The 16,983-nt window shown below is 37.7% G+C and overlaps 2 protein-coding genes across 6 annotated transcripts in view; one reads left to right on the top strand and one right to left on the bottom strand.

Moving 5' to 3' along the window:
- Positions 1-5,452: 5,452 nt before the first annotated feature.
- On the bottom strand, positions 5,453-10,716 carry LOC107040095 (troponin I). 3 transcript variants are annotated; one of them, XM_015260037.1, is made up of 9 exons: positions 10,610-10,716; positions 10,040-10,086; positions 8,543-8,560; positions 8,188-8,316; positions 7,985-8,108; positions 7,480-7,580; positions 7,032-7,075; positions 6,552-6,693; positions 5,453-5,604 (listed from the first exon to the last, which is right to left on the bottom strand). In XM_015260037.1, the coding sequence occupies exons 2-9, from the start codon at positions 10,055-10,057 to the stop codon at positions 5,551-5,553; spliced, it is 630 nt and encodes a 209-aa protein (XP_015115523.1). In that variant the 5' UTR covers positions 10,058-10,086; positions 10,610-10,716; the 3' UTR covers positions 5,453-5,550. The 3 variants fall into 3 exon arrangements, with proteins under 3 accessions (XP_015115523.1, XP_015115526.1, XP_015115524.1); XM_015260038.1 differs by lacking the exon at positions 5,453-5,604 and adding an exon at positions 6,069-6,439 and having other exon boundaries at positions 10,610-10,715; XM_015260040.1 differs by lacking the exon at positions 8,543-8,560.
- Positions 10,717-10,851: 135 nt separating this feature from the next.
- The window catches only part of LOC107040090 (caltractin), a gene marked incomplete at its 3' end in the record, with an annotated part of 61,606 nt that continues 55,474 nt past the window's right edge, over positions 10,852-16,983 (top strand). For 2 of the 3 annotated variants that reach the window (XM_015260028.1, XM_015260026.1), the window contains 1 exon segment: positions 10,852-10,952. 3 annotated transcript variants of the gene reach the window in all.

Here is a 16,983-nt window from a genome sequence, read left to right as displayed (position 1 = left end):
ATTAATTTAATATGAGTAATCATAAATCGTGAAATTTGACTGACCGAGCGACCACCCAACGACGTTTCAACGTCATGAAAAGAATTTATATAATTCTAGGGTTAAACAATTTTTATTGTAAAACACGAAATGAAAAATATTTATACTGTGCGAATACACGATATGCTGTGCGAATTTAACGAAAGCTATTGTTCTTATTTTTCCTTTCTCAATTTATTATCTCAATTACTCCCCCTTTTTTTAGTGTCAAATTTTTCCGTATGTTTGTACCTACCGATCATGTGGAAAATCTAAGTAAGTGGCTCGTACAGGTTGCAATGTTTTTATCCATAAAGAGGATGTAATTTCTAAAAATTGAGGTTTATCATTCAGGGTCAATTTAACATGGGGCGTCGCAATTCGTAATCTCATACTATACGAGGACAATATATGTAATAACATAACTGTACCAGCGCGAGCAATATCGGGAAAAAAACATGAGGATTGAGTTGAAGAGAAATTAACGTCAAGAATTTTTCAACCTGTCAACATTGCACAAAACCAATGCAGCAATTGTATCGTGTGAAAGTCTTACCCCCCCCCCCCTGTTCAGTGTCGCCCGAACCAAAGTATTAATTCAATTTAATAAAATTTTCAAATGGAATATACAAGAGATGACGTGAAAATAGGAGTTGACATGCGCTTAAACAAATAATCATTATAAAATAGACGTTCTTCTGCAATCACCAACGGAAAACAATTAATTTAAACGATAAAGAAATGAAAAAAATAAAATAAACGTAAATGTGAAGAAAAATATAACTGTCGCGAGAGCATCGACGATTTGTAATATTTTATAAATAAAATTGGCATATCAATTTTTAAACGAAGAATTTCACTCTGAAAAAAATAATGAAAAGAAAATAACAAAGGAAAAAATAAAGGATATGAAATGAATAAATTGTCATTCTCATAAAACGCTCTGCTGGTTTGGAGCTGTAGTCATATCGTTAGAGCATAAGTCTGTATGTGACGATGTTAATTATTGTAAGATAAACAAGAAAAAAATTAATAAGTAGGAGCGTATCAAACTATTTGTCTGGTATTACTGGGCATGCTTCAATAGATTTTTTATAAACAAGGTTCGTTCGACAAGATGAAAAAACCAAAAAAAAGTGAAGAAAATTTCTTTCTCATAATTTTTTCAGATAAGAAAATAAAACATTTGTTTGCAACGAATTTTAAAACTCGATGAAAAACCAAAAGAAAAGAACAAATGAAGGATGTGAAATGAGAGAAAAAAATAACAATCGCACCTCGACGAATCTTATCCTAATTTATCACCTATGCAAAAAAGAAGATTTAAAAAAAAACAAAAAATAATAATAACGTGTTTTGGGCCCTTCCGTCCAATTCGCCATGTACCACTGTCATTATTTATTTAATTTTGCAACTTACGTACAATAAAATTGTTATTGCTGAAATAATTACATTGTAATCACCTGAAACCACATTTCAACCTCTCACAATAATTCCAAAAATATGACAAAATTGAAAAATTATTTTCTTGCAACATTGGACAGCTGATCACGAATTCTCGAAAAATCCTCGACCAATGTTTTCAGAGTACTCGGTGGCAGTTCCATGCTGATCGTCCTTCGCCTCGCATCCGCGGCATCGTCAACCGAGGGCTCCTCGATCTAAACAAAAACCCAAGAAATAAAAGCCTAAACATTCCGACTAAAACCCCCTTTCAATGAAATAAAACTCAAATTCGGAGGCATATCACACTGTTAGAAATTTCTTGAAATTTCAGTCACAGCGTCATTTGAATTTTCGATGTTGTGGGGTTGAATTCAATTTCAAATGAAAGCTCTCACTAAATTTCTCATTCATCTTGAAAATTCACGAAAATCAAGTTTTTCATGTAAAAAAATAATTGACTTTTCAATGAAAGCTTGAATTTCCAAACTCATCGTGAAAATTGAACATCACATACAATTCAATTGTCAATAGATTGAGATTTCAAAAAAGTTGTTGCTTGAATTTTCAAAATTTTCAAGGTTTTTCAGTGCGTATGGACCTGAAAATTGAGAATTCCTTCAATATTCAAGAAATTAACTGCACGGAGAGAAATGTTCAGTAAAAAATACGAAATTCACAATTCGCTCACCGATTACGGAATCGACTTAGAAAATTTCAGTGACGATATCGTAATTTTTCACATGAGATTCAGGTAAAAATTACAGAACGCTCTGGAAAAATTCCGTGATTTTAGGTAAAAATTACGTGACAGCCCCGTAAAATTTTCCACAACCACATTGCGCTCCGGAATTACGGAAAAGATGCGTAATTTTTATTGAATATTTTTCTCCGTGGAGGGAATCTCAATTTCATAACTCCACGTCATATACTCCAATTTCTATCGGTCTTAAACCTACCGCTTCCGCTTTTTTATGTCTATTTCTCTAGATTCTTCATATAGAAACAAATAGTACATTAGAGTACAAGGGCACAAATTTCGTTTTCGACGAATGTAAAGTTTACAGGGCGAGCCGAAGGCGAGGTCTGTATTCACATTCGTTGAAATAGTTATTTTCATCACAAGGTCCACAAAGTATTTTCTGCCGAATGTGGCTTTGTAGGCCGAGCCGAAGGCGAGGCCTATAATCACATTCGTCAGAAAATACTTTTGGACCGTGTGATGAATGCAATTTTTCGTCAGAAGGCCCGTAAACCGCGATCAAACCGAGCGAAGCGAGCGAAGCGCAGCGTGCGATAAACTCGACTTATTGCACGACGTGCCATAAATTCATGTATAGGATCTTATCAATCAGAATTCGTACAAAAAATGTTCGAATAGAAACACCCGAATATCATATACTAAAAACCTATAGAATTCATATAGAACCATTCCATCACATACACTGATAGAAGGATTTAGAACCTGTTAACGAGGCTTCCTACCTATTACCACGATACGTTAACAGTTAACGAATCGTGGTAATAGTCAAGAAGTCCTGTCAACACAGAAAATGTCTGCACAATTTTTCGTGCGTGTGCACTCCCACCATAAATTACCCTTTCGCCCCTCTCCTGATCAGGTGCCATCTCCTCCCCCTTCTCCAGTCTCAATTATTTTCTTCCAGTTTCGTCCCGCCATTCGCGGTGCCAGCGTCTCGCAACATTATCCCAAAAATATCCCCGAGAAAAACCCACATTAATTTTCCCTCAATCCAAAGACTTGATCAATTAATCGGAATTGAATAAAATGGCAATAAAATGGCAAAAGACCTCCGAAAGCTGAGAAAATGGAGGCAAGTAATTCCAAAGAAATTGCCAGTGTCCGCGCGGCGCGCCGTCGTCTCCGAAATCCTCCGCTGCTCCCTTCACCGTCCCGGCCGGCACCGTATCACAACCCATACGCGACAGAAAGAGTTAACACATCGAACACAGTAACCCACCAGTGCCGTCGCGATACCCACACATCACAGGGAAACCGCACAGACACAAAAACCACGGAGAGCGCCATTGAAGTATTGTCAGATCGGTTAGTAGTACGCCTGGAACGTTGCCCGGCAATAGACAAGATGGAAGTTAACGCACGTGAAATTGAACGTGACAAACAAGAGTTCACAGACGCTATTAATCACTGTATCGATTTACTGCGTGCCAATAATTACATAACGGACATTAACAGTGATGTGATAACACGTAGAGCAGCAGTGATTGGACAGGAGATGTATGAGTGCCTAAAAAAAATTCGCGACAGATCGAGAACAGTCGCTAAGCCCGCGAGTATTGACAAGAGTGAGCGTTTACAAATTATTGATATACACGGGCGCGATCACATTGTGAGAAATCACGTTGTTAATCCGGTTAATCAGATACATTATATCAAGGAGGAGCCACCGGAGATCATCGAGACTGAGGAGACTGAGTCGTACGAGGACGAGGGTGAGAAGAAGATAACAGTGAGAGATGTCAAAACACTCGAGGACTCCGATGACTTTGACCTTAAGAGGCCGGAGTCCGACGAGGACGATGCGGTTCCGGATCACCAGATTCATCGTGTGCGCTTTGGGAGGGGGAGAAAACGCAGAAGACCTTACGCGAGGATTCCCATCGAAGAGAAGATAAGGGTTGTCAATTTGGCGCGGTCCAATCCAAATTGGACACTTGCTTGGCTGAAAGAGCGCTCTGGATCCGAGAGATTGTCCAGTATTATTCAACTACGACAGTGGGAGAAACAGGTACTCTCCAAGAGTACTATCATTGATAAGCTCAATGTCATCAATGGGTGGGTCTACTCGAGGTATCTCGAGGAGAGGGAGAAGAACTTCGAGGTGTCTAATTCCATGCTCAGGGAGTGGGCCATTGCGGCGGCTCAAAAATTTGTTTATCCGCGCTTCAAGTTCGAGGCCAATGACGCCTGGTTGGCGGGATTCAAGAAGATTCATGGACTCAAACCTGGTGATATTTATGAGGACTGATTTCCTTCTGATCATTTTTATTTTTCTCCTGGAGTGCTACCAGGATTGTGACCACTGGTCACATAACCACAATTTTCCACTAATGGAGACAAGAGACTATGTTCAGAAGATTATTTTTTGTATTTCGCTTTTGTTCAATCGCTCATCACATTCATTCATGTACAATACTCCGGATCTCCGGAAAAATTAGGCTCTCGTAGGAATATGTTTAGGCTTAAGTTTCTTAATTGTAGGGGAACAATTGCAAGTGTTGAATGTGGAGGCCATTGTTACGTGCAACTCTCCGAAACTTATTTGATAAGAAATGTACAGGAGTTTCAGTGTAACTCCGGACAATCGGATGTCGTAATGAATTCCTCATATTTTTTATTCTGATAATAAAAAACAAGAATTTTTGTGAATAAAGCTAGGTTTTATGGATTTTTCGGGGTGGTTACTCACTGTCATTTGCAGGAGGCAGGTCGATGTTTTGGGGTCCAGTGGCGAGGATGAGAGGCGCTCATTTATTTGGCAGGTGGTATTTATCAGTCTTGCTGGCTTTAGCGCATCCATTATTCTTGTTTTATTGATTTTATTAATTTTTTGGTTATACTGTGACGTTTGCGTGTTTTGAGGTTATGAGCGCCTGTTTTATCGACTACAACAGGTGAGTTTGACTCATTATTTCCCAAAAGTATCACTAGGTGGCGCTGGGTGTGTTAAAACGCGATGTGAAATTTCATGCCGGCAGAGGTGAGGATTTTTAAAGTTGCGAGACCCTCCGTTTCCAACAGTTCAAAGGAGAATTCATAAACAGGTGCTGTTTGTTCTATTTTTAGATCGTCTATTTATTCTAAACTAGATATCAGAGCTTCGGATGCTACAAAGTAAAATCAGGGCGACCGAAATAAATAAAAGGTGCTTCATTCAACTGAATTTATTTTGTATTAATTACAACATTGAGAATAGAAGTTGTTGAAACAAGTGAGGGCTCTTAACAATTAAAATATGCGAAATGGTATCATATATTTTATTTATAATTTAATAATTAAATGGCGATGGGTGGGAGGTGATGGTAGGATAAGATTCAATCGCTTCTTCATGCCTCGACCTCTTCTTCTTTGATCCTCTTCTCTACCCACTCAGGTTTCTCCTGAAATACACCCAGTGTTTCGTAATTTCGAGTTTTATTTATGATTGTGAATGTAGGACTTATGAATGATAATTAAAGTAATTAAAGTAAATCGGGGTTGGCTGCAGTGGTTCAATACCATTTTCGCCGGCTAAAAAATAATAAAAATAAATAACTATTTACGAATGATGCACAAACAATTAGTTTACACTCAAAGCCCAGAGGAAGTTCGAGTTTTAGTGGAATGATGGGGAATTTGTTAAACAATTTAACTTGTAAATTACAGTCATTAGTCAGAATGTCAGTTAGTAGCGGTGACACATTTAATCAATCTTTAATGAAATCCTTACCTCTAAATTGTAATTACTTTACTTCGTGACATAAATCTCGTTATCTACTGATTCAATTCATTTGACTAGTGATAAAAGTTTACGGCGCACAGCTGTGAGTTAAATGGTATGTGAGATGAAAAAAAAGATGTAGAGTACTAGATAGAGTAGATAATGTATTTATATTATTCATAGAACTAGGCGTAAGCACTGTGATATTTACTTTGGTACTAGTGTTTTTGGGTTAAAAAAATTGAAAAATAAAGTATCATGCCAATTGTCAATGATCTGGAAAAAAAAAATTGTTGATTTTGAGTCGGTTTTCTCGTTTTTCGGGATGCTTGGTGCCTGGTTTGATCCAATGATTATTAACAGTAGAGTTACTTGGCAATACAATAGAGGTATTTGGCAAAATTATCATGTATTTTATTATTTATGGTATCATTATATCGAGTCTTCATGTCCACTCTGACATTGGAGGGGTTCTACTTCTTCGTCTGCCACTCTGCTTTCTCCGATTTCTTCGGCTAGTGGAAAGAATTACAGACGAGTTCCATCAACATATGTAGAGGGTATGTCATTTTTATATAGAGAAGAAAAAGATACAAAAAGGTCGATTGGTTTACTCTCTGGGCTTACCTCTTTGTCCTCTTCCTCGAGGGTGAACTCCTTCTTTTTTACTTGTTTGAGTTGGTTACGGAAGTTGAATTCGGCGGCCTTCTTTTGGAGCTTGGCGAATTTGGACTCGTATTTGGAGACCTTTTTCAGGGTTGGTTTCATGCTGCAATGCAAATGATTGTTTGCAATTGATCATTCATCTATTTATGCATTCTCTTCATTTGCAAAATAAGAAGCGAAGCGGTAAAACAATGTAAGTTGACTTGACGCTGGGCTGAGTTTTAGAGGAATATCTCCTAATCTAAGAAAGATGGAGAAAATTTCGGAAAAACCTTTTTGGTATACCTTAATCCGCTCTACGACAAAGGTTATTGCGAAAATTTCGCTGTCTCAGATCCTGAGATATTCATTGAAAACTGACCAATAGTCAACTCCGAAACCGTTTTACCGCTTCGCTACTGGAATTTGTTTCCAAATTCTACAGAAATTTTGGATACTTACAATTTACCTCGGAGGTCATTAACTTGGCTATTCAAATCGTTGATCTAAACAGAAATAAAACCGAATATTAGATACTGAATCTTCAACTTACTTTTCTGTAAACCACCACTTCCCGAATGCGATTCGTAAAAAAAGGAGAACGGAATTGAAATTGAATCTGAGAACTGGAAAACCGTGTTCCGTTGACCCACAATATGCCTCCGACTCTCAACCCCGTTCGAATTCTCATGATAAAAATAAAAGATCGTATGAAAAAAAAAGAAGCAACGTGAGGATCAACAAAGTTTTGTAATCCTAGTTGAGAGGAGTTTGTGGTAACGTCACGATTTTCAAAAGTCCGCAGAGACGGAAATCGAAGCTTCTACTTTGGTCAACTGGGAGATGTTAAAAGTCTCGAATTCACGTGGTCTTGTACAACAATCGTTGAATATTTTATTTGCCACTGTACCTCGAAGTCCTTCCTCTTGACGATGTATTCAATGTCGAATTTCTGATCCTCCAACTGGCAGATTCTCTGGTGGTACTCGCGTAGCACACGCTTGAGTGTTTCTGTGTAATTGTTATGAACAAAAAATCAAGGGTTTAGGGATCTACTGACAATTTTCACGATTGTTAGTCTACGAAAAACCATTTCTTCATTGAATTCGATTGCGCTCCCCGATTTTCCAGGTAATTTTTATCCAACTTTTCTCTCCGCGTGCACATTCAATTTCATCTTTAACGATGAAGTGCAACTTTCGACAACATTTAGAGCGGGAAGGGATTGCTAAAGTTTGACACATGCTTTCGTAATCTTTCAATGGCCCTTTAGTCGGGACGAACTGTCAGAAGACTTCTTTCACAGCTGTTCCGACAATTCGTCGTAGAATAAGTAACAAAATCGACAAAGCAGATAAAAATAGACGAGTCGACTTATTGCATTCTGGCTCTTCACCATCGAAAGTCATTATTACCTTCATTGGCGTCATCCACGGGCCTGGCCTTTCCACAACGCTGTTCAATGATACGTCTCCTCTCCGCTGCTTTCCTCTCCTGCTCCTTCTTCAGCTCCTCAGCCGCTTTCTTACGCAGCAACAACTAGACACCCAATTAGACACCCAATTAGAGATGCATTCCCTGTTGACGAGCAATTGCGAAGGAATGGTAAATCACTCACCCTGAGCTTCTTCTTTCTCTCTGGGGTCATGAAACCCTTCTTGGCCTTCTTGGCCTTTGAGGCCTCCTCCAGACGCGCGCGTACCTCCGCACGCTTTCTGTCGGTCTCCGCCTGCTTCCTTTTCCTCTCCTAATTTCATTTGCATTTTCCACATAACATTATTCATTTCATGATTTAAAAAAAGAAAAAAAATTGACAATCCAGTTTACGTGGTTTTCACTACTTCTAGATACCTTCAAGAAACCTTGAAGCTAAGAATACTACAGCAGAAAAAAAGTAAAAATAAAGTACTCAATAACATTTGCTTTGATTACGAATACAAGTGTGTGTGATAGTGTGTGTGTTTCTTACGTACATCTTCAATGCGTTTTCTCTGTAAAAGAAAGAGAATTTCGTAAGGTGTGACTGTTGATATTCATTACATTTCTGTTTCTCGTTGTGTGAGTACCAAAACATCGAGTTAGCGTCAAAAAGCTCAGCGCATCGAACTATTCCGTCATGTCGCAGGAATAAAATCTCTCAACACTGAATGTGTCGTATTGAAAAATGATATTTCTAGACGGTGTTTGTTATTTTGTCAGTAACGTGAAACGTTGAAGCAGTCGCTCCGTTTTATAATTATCACACGTAGGCAGTGGCGTTGTGTGCTATGCCTGAAACAGGCGTCATGAGTTTTCGGCGGCAGTGGGGGAGAGAAGCCTTTGAGGAATATCATAATTGTTGGCAGAAATTCAACATTTACCCAGTAACAACCGTTTTATTATATTATGCAAGTATTTCTTTGAAAACTATATTCAGAAAACGAATTTTAGATAATTGAAAATACGGGTTTTCGCTCGAGAGCTTTTCTTGAGGCGAGAATTTGTGAGGACTGAGGGAAGCGAAAGCAGTTTTCGGAAATTGAAAAGAGTGGAGCCATGTTAGAACCACGACGTTCTAACATTCGCAGTCAATAATAAGCGTTTCGATGAACAATATTGTCTTTTGGATTAAAAACAACACTAAAGTAATAATAACATTTAGAGAAATTCTACGAAATGCGAACAGTGATTGATTGCATAATTTTTCTTCTCTAAAAATGCGAAAAAAATTTCTAAAAATGCATATTAAAAACTATCGTAGAAGTTATGAATTCTGTTAGGCTCAAGGATTATTCTTCTTTACGAAGGTTACAAATGTCAAGATAAATTCCGTTTTCATTTTATTCAAGGTGAGCGTCAAAATATCAATCTCGTCAAATGTTCAAGTGGAAAAAAATGTTCACGTACTGACGATCACATTATCAGTTTCAGAAGCACAATTTCCAATTTCCTGTCATATCATGTCAACGGAAAATTCTAGCGACCTATAAAAAGTTATGGAGTGCGCACGTATGGTGCTGGAATAGGAGTGGACGATGCTAAAGATACGTTTAGTACCGTAGGTTTAATCGAGTGTGGGCGAGATTCTATATCTGTCCTCACTGCGGCACAACGTGTATCCAGCAGGCTCCACCCCATTCCTCAAATAATTTCAAATGTTCCGAATGTTTCTGGGCACGGAAGCCGACATTTTCATCATTACGAAAAATATTCTGCGATTGATTGTTAACATCATGCACAGTCACGAAAGGCACACTTATTATCTACTTATACTTGATGATGAAGATACTGCGGTGAGAGGTTTTGGTCGAGTTGTCGATTGCACACGGATTTTCGTTTTGGATATCGGGTTTCGCCGGTAGGCAGCCGAGCATGGAACACAAATATTCAAATTAGGTGACGGAGTCGGGGCGCTAACGCTGCAGATGTGTCACAGCAGATTTTATTTTTTTTCATCATGTTTACGGGATTTTCAGGGATACATACCGTACTTCGTCGTCGATGGCCATGATTGTATCGGGATGCTACGCTCGACTATCTGGAAAATATATTGTTTCTGGGGTTTTTATCGAATTTATTGGGCAATTAGTTGGAACAGCCAATATGAGGCTGAAGAGACTCCCCGCGATGCATTTGGATTTCAGTTTATCGGCGGAGTTTATAGATTTGGAGAGTTGAATTCAATAGCGAAGTGGTAGACCGAAACAAGTCAATTTTCACTATTGACCAGTTTTCAATGAATATCCCGGAATCTAAGGGAGATAGCAAAATGTTTGTTGTAACCTTTTTTGTAGAGCCGATTGAGTGCTGCAATAAATTTCATGACGACAATTTCGCTATCTCCCTTAGATTCGGAAATATTCCTCAAAAACTCAAGTGGGTGATAAGTCGACTTAAACCGTTTTACCACTTCGCTGCTGAATTGTTCACTTCAATGACTGAACTCTGATTTACTCGGGTTGATCTTTTCAAATTGCCGTTGCACTGCACAATTCACGTTGATGACAGGCTCGATCGATCCGAAATATTGACGATTGGGTCAAGACGTTTGATGAACTTACCTAGAGATCTAAGGGATGAATGCGAGCCTGCCGCTTAACTGAGTGGAATCCCCGTGACTGACTACTCCGTTGGGGAGAATTTCCAACTCTACTCTTGGGAACATCAGCGCAGGACAAGATGATTGGCTGGAACGATTTTGGGGAGAAACAGTGGCGTTCTAAAAATAAGGTGAGAAACTGAAAACCCGAGACGCCAAACACCAGATTTTTTTGTCTTGTTTAGTTTCGGGGGATTTCAAGTTTTTGCGAAGGTCTTTTTCTGGTTTTGTGGGGAGGAGGTTTGATCGATTTGGAAGGAGAGTCAGGCCAATTAGTGGACTTTAGTTGCGATGGTAGACTATCGGTTCGTAAATTGCAGATACAAAGTTTTGAAATTTTTGAGAAGTAGTTAACATGAACGATTGCGTATAAAAAAAAAAATTAATAGACAAACGTAGCGAATTCGCTTGACAATTCTGTTGGATTTCTTTTGATTTTTCTATTAGTTTTAATTGAAAAGTCAATAGAATCCGATTTTTTTGCACAATTTATTTGATTGTTAAAAAAATAATAGAATGGAAATACTTTAGAAAGTTTTAGCCGAGGAAATTTTATAGAAAATTTATTAATAGAATAGATTTGTGTAAGTGTAGAACAAAAATCAAATTCTATTGAGTTTTTCTTAAAAAAAAGAAAAGTCAAGTCTTTTTTTTTGAAAAGTTTAATTCAGATCCAATAGAATTGTCTAGCGAATTCACGAGGTTTTTCTATTAAACTTTATTCGTGCGTCATTATCGCTGAATTCCTCAAAAGAGATGGCTTATTTATTTAAATAAATGGGCTTCTTCGAGTCACTCGTAATAAAGATTTCATTCACACTCAAACTTGATGGTCATTCGCGTTTTAATTCACGTGTTACAAATTTATTTCTAAATATAAACAAATATTCTCTTGATTCAAATGGTCATCATTTGTTCGGAATCCATCATTAGTTAGGAATGAAATTATTGTTTGGATGGCGAAGAGAAGTAATTTATTAACATATAATAATTCTTTATTTGGATTAGATACAGAATTTTATGCGATTAAAACACAACTGTAACTTAAATTTCACAGAATTTCAAACATATCGACGAAGAATGAAGAATCTAACCCAACACATTTACAATACGACTACATTTCTTCCCTCGCAGTTGAAACATATAGAATATTACGCGGAAAAGATAAAAATAATCAGGAGAATTGGATTATTTTTGTATTCCAATGTTGAAAAATCAAAAAGTAACATTTAATTTCCGAAAAAAATTATCACTTCTCCCATTAAATAATTTATTACTTCAATCAATCAGTTTCAATGAGTTGCTTTCAAAGTTCATGTCATTAGTATTGTCAATAGTTCATCCATTCAAATATTTGGACTATAATTCTTAACACTTGTTTATTCCACTCCGATGACGTCAGAAGCCACTGAAACTTCGCGAGAATCCATGTTACCGACGCCGTGAAAAAATCCAACCGCTGGCTTTAATATTCAGAGTTAGATGTCGCTTTTATTCCTCCACCCACATACCGACGGGCTTTTGATTCTCCGTTGTGGTTTTAGAATCGTAACATCGCAGGGGATTTGCACGCCTGTATAAAGGTACTTGGGAAATTGTTTTACGGTACTGGGGTCTCGACTATCATCGGGCTGATTACGTTGACATTCCATTCAGGTGTGCTTGATTGATTACATGTGCGGTCCACTTGACAGTGTGTAATGAGGGATTAGAGGGGCTTTCGAAATTGGATAAACATCGTGGTCATAGGCCGTTTACGTTCTGTTGAAATGGGGAATATTCGATGAAATCGGGAAATGCAACTTTTTTTTTTCATTTTAACGTCAATTATAGAGGAACGATAATTATTTCGTAATCAACTGTTTGTGAGTTTGATAAAAATCGGAATGATGAATGATTATACATGCATAATGGATGATTAATCAATGAAAATGATTAATTTCACGGTTTGTTGTGTTCCGGAATTCTCTGCGGAGGGATTTAATTCACAACAATGGAAATGGGGAATTGACGGTAGAGTCGGAAAAAGAGATTATTACGGACACGTTCAGCCCGTCGCTTAAATAGTTGGAAAATCGGAAAAACGGAAAATCTGACCCTTTGAAAATCTGAAAAAAAAACTTTTTCAGTTTTCACTTTTTCCACATATTTTTGAGAGTTCTGAATAGCCCGTCGCTTAAATAGTTAAAATCAACGTTCACCCGGCTAAAAAATTCCATTTTGGCGAAAGTCGACTTTCCCCCTGGAAAAATCCAAGATCTGAGACTTTGGCCATCGTGACCCTTTGACCGCCTTTGCCCTTGAAAAAATCCAAGATCTGACGCTTTGCCTCCCGGTGAAAATTTTTTTTTTCATTTTTCACTTTTTCCACATACTTTTGAGAGTTCTGAATAGCGCATCGCTTGAATAGTTGGAATCAACGTTCATCCGGCTAAAAAATTCAATTTTGGCGAAAGTCGACTTTCCCCCTGGAAATACGAAAAATCTGACCCTTTGAAAATCTGAAAAAAAAAACTTTTTCTGTTTTCACTTTTTCCATATACTTTTGACAGTTCTGACAAGCCCGGCGCTTAAATAGTTGGAATCAACGTTCACCCGGCTAAAAAATTCCATTTTGGCGAAAGTCGACTTTCCCCCTGGAAAAATCCAAGATCTGAGACTTTGGCCATCGTGACCCTTTGACCGCCTTTGCCCTTGAAAAAATCCAAGATCTGACGCTTTGCCTCCCGGTAAAAATTTTTTTTTTCATTTTTCACTTTTTCCACATACTTTTGAGAGTTCTGAATAGCGCATCGCTTGAATAGTTGGAATCAACGTTCATCCGGCTAAAAAATTCAATTTTGGCGAAAGTCGACTTTCCCCCTGGAAATACGAAAAATCTGACCCTTTGAAAATCTGAAAAAAAAAACTTTTTCTGTTTTCACTTTTTCCACATACTTTTGACAGTTCTGACAAGCCCGGCGCTTAAATAGTTGGAATCAACGTTCACCCGGCTAAAAAATTCAATTTTGGCGAAAATCGACTTTCCCCCTGCAAAAACGGAAAATAATGAAAATAATTCCCTTTGAAAATCTGAAAAAAAAACAATTTTTTCATTTTTCACTTTTTCCACATACTTTTGAGAGTTCTGAATAGCCCGTCGCTTAAATAGTTGGAATCAACGTTCACCCGGCTAAAAAATTCAATTTTGGCGAAAATCGACTTTCCCCCTGCAAAAACGGAAAATAATAAAAATAATTCCCTTTGAAAATCTGAAAAAAACAATTTTTTCATTTTTCACTTTTTCCACATACTTTTGAGAGTTCTGAATAGCCCGTCGCTTAAATAGTTGGAATCAACGTTCACCCGGCTAAAAAATTCGATTTTGGCGAAAGTCGACTTTCCCCCTGGAAAGAAATGACAGAAGTGCCTTAATTTCAGACAACTATTTTCTTCAAGTGATGCTGAAACACATGGAGTGCACTATCATTTTCAGCTCGTTTTCGCAGAGGCAAAAGCTTCTCCCGCAACTTTCACCAAATTTTCCTCTCCCTGATCCGATGATAATGACTAATTTTTTCTGTTTCATCCTGAGGCAACAAAGATGTTCGTAATTTCGGAAAAATTGCTGCTTTCTATCATCAAACGGATGTTAGGATCATTAAGTAGCCCCAATTTTCCGCTGTCTTTTTTAACGCAACACAATATATCTTTTCTCCTTACTATTATACACACTCACTCTCCTGTTCCTCATCATCACCCAACTCTCGATTTTCTCGCGCCCGCTCAGTCTCCTGCGATTCCCAGCGAGCGTACAGCATCCCGCAGGCTCCGACGAGTTCAGTCGCCGTTCAGACCGCGACAACGCCGGGCATCGAACCGGTCGCTCATCACACCGAGTTCGAAGCGTGCTCCCAGACTGTTCACTCTATCATTCCCGGAAAATCACGAGTTATCAAATTCGGTTCACCTCATACCCGAATAAAAAATAAAAATATCAATTTCCATTTTTGGGGAAAACAATTGAGATTTATTTTAATTGTTGTGTCATCTGCGACGATTCAGTTTTGTTACACACACCGCAGTTCGCTGGTGATAAAGGGGCTTCTGACAGTAATGTATTTTGCACGTGAATTTCCCGCATTTTTCAAATGCATTCTGTTTTCTTTATTTTTTTTTCAAATTCTTACTGCAATTTTTTCGTCAACAAAAAGTCAAAATGTTTATTTAGATATTCACAAAATCTCTTTCCCTGTTCTAATCTACATGCAGAATTATTTTCGAGTCTTATCACGTATTGTATTGTTATTGTTTTCTTTCGGAAAATGTATTTTCCCATATTAAATATTTATCGTGATCGAAGCGGGCTATTTCTACCAATTTTTTTACCCAAAAAAATGGTTGCGAATGAGAATTATTCCAAGAAATAGCTAGGAAAATTGTATCCGCACATTTTTTCAACTACATTCCGTTCGCTATTTAAAAAAAAAATCCTATTGCAATGTTTTCGTCGACAAGAATCCAAAATTTTTATTTAGCTATTCAAAAAATCTCATTCACTATTTTATCCTCTGCAGAATTATTTTCAAGTCAACACTTTTACATTTTTTTGTTTTTTTCCCTGAAATATGTATTCATTTTTCAGAAACGAATTTTCCTGAATTGAATATTTAATGTGATCGGAATGTTCGGTTTCAATTCTCCCAAATTTATTACCCAGAACTTACGAGTGCCAACGAGAATAATTCCACAAAATACTTGGCAAAATAATATCTGCCTAGCTCGCATTTTTTTCATCAATATTCTCTTGTCAATTTTTTTGAATGCCTATTGCCATTTTTTCGTCGACAAGAATCCAAAATTTTTATTTAGTTATTCAGAAAATCTCTTTCGCTATTTTATCCTCTGGAACATTATTTTCAAGTCAACACTTTCATTTTTTTGTTTCTTTATTGTAATCGGTTTATTAAAAGAAAAATTTCTAAATTAAATATTCGTCTTAATTCGAATGCTCTATTTCCCTCCTCCCAAATTCTTTATCCAAAAATGAGGAGTGCCAACGAGAATTATCGCGCAAAATAATCGGTAAAATTACACTTTGTATTTCTAGTACAGCATAAATTATTTCTTCACGTACATTATATGCCCCCGTTAAAGAGGAAATTTCCCCTGTTGTATATCGTCGTGCCAGTAGCAGTAAAAAAATATTCATAATGCGGGGTTTAGTGTCTCTTAAATGTCACCTAACATCCGTAAATATCTCATCACGAAAAAAAATCCCTGATCGATTTTCAAAGAGTAAAACTTCCCTTCAACAGAATAAAAAATTCCTCTCTCTTCCATATTCGATAGATCTCCGCAAGTCCATCGTCTCCCAGTGCATAATAGGCCAACTCTCGCGGACCTGTTCACCAACTGCAACCAACTTTTCAAGAATTCCATAATCAATAAACAGAGTTAAAACGCGAGTGCCCCCCAAAAACTTGTGCAAACTTGTCCCCGCGGAATTTCAAATACTTCCCCTTGACCTCCAACTGTTATGAATCATCAAAATAGTTATCATCCCGCGGAATAATCGATACTCACTCCCGCTGTTGCAGTTTTCGGTGAAATGCAGGGAAACCTCAAAACAGTCGGTGCAGAAGACGAAAGACACCCGCAAAAATCCATCTCCACCGTTCAATTTCTATTCAATTTCCTCGGTACACATGGATAACGGCCCCGCAATTTTCATTTTATCGATCACGTTCACATTGTCTTCTCCCCCAAGAATCTTTCACGTTTTATCGCTCGTATGTAATCTTCTCGGTTGATCATTTAAACTCCCTGTCGTACTCCTACGATTTACTTGAGTGTCCCACAGCGACAGTTTCCTCAAGAGTGCAGGGGCATTTGATCCTTCCCCTTCGTCCAGAAAGAAATCCAGAAATTTCTGTGATCACGGTGAACGAAAAATTTTAGTTTCAGGAACATGTCGCCAACTAGAGCAGAGCATTTCGCGTATTATTCTCCATGGGTGTTAGAATAGTAAAACCTTAGCGTTTCTCACTTTTATTAATTTTTATCTCAATCTCAATAACACTCGCCCGGTGGCTTGGCGCAGTGGGTAAGTTCGATGCCTCACATGCGAAAGGTTCCGAGTTCAAATCCCGGCCGGGTAGAATGGTGCCATCTAACCATTTAAAGTCTTGATCATCATCGCAGTATACCCTAACCGGATCGAAGCGATGTAAAATAACGATAAAAAAAAAAAAATCTCAATAACAGTGCAGGCAAAATGAACGGTTGCAACAATGTTTTTCACAACGAGAATTTAATTGTTGAATAATTTATTCGGAATCGTTACAATCATCATCT

Source organism: Diachasma alloeum, unplaced genomic scaffold (assembly GCF_001412515.2).
Source record: "Diachasma alloeum isolate Michigan unplaced genomic scaffold, Dall2.0 Dall_scaffold_00316, whole genome shotgun sequence".
NCBI lineage: Eukaryota > Metazoa > Arthropoda > Insecta > Hymenoptera > Braconidae > Diachasma > Diachasma alloeum.
The sequence above is the reverse complement of the archived record's forward strand: the minus strand, read 5'-3'. Positions and strand labels throughout refer to the sequence as shown.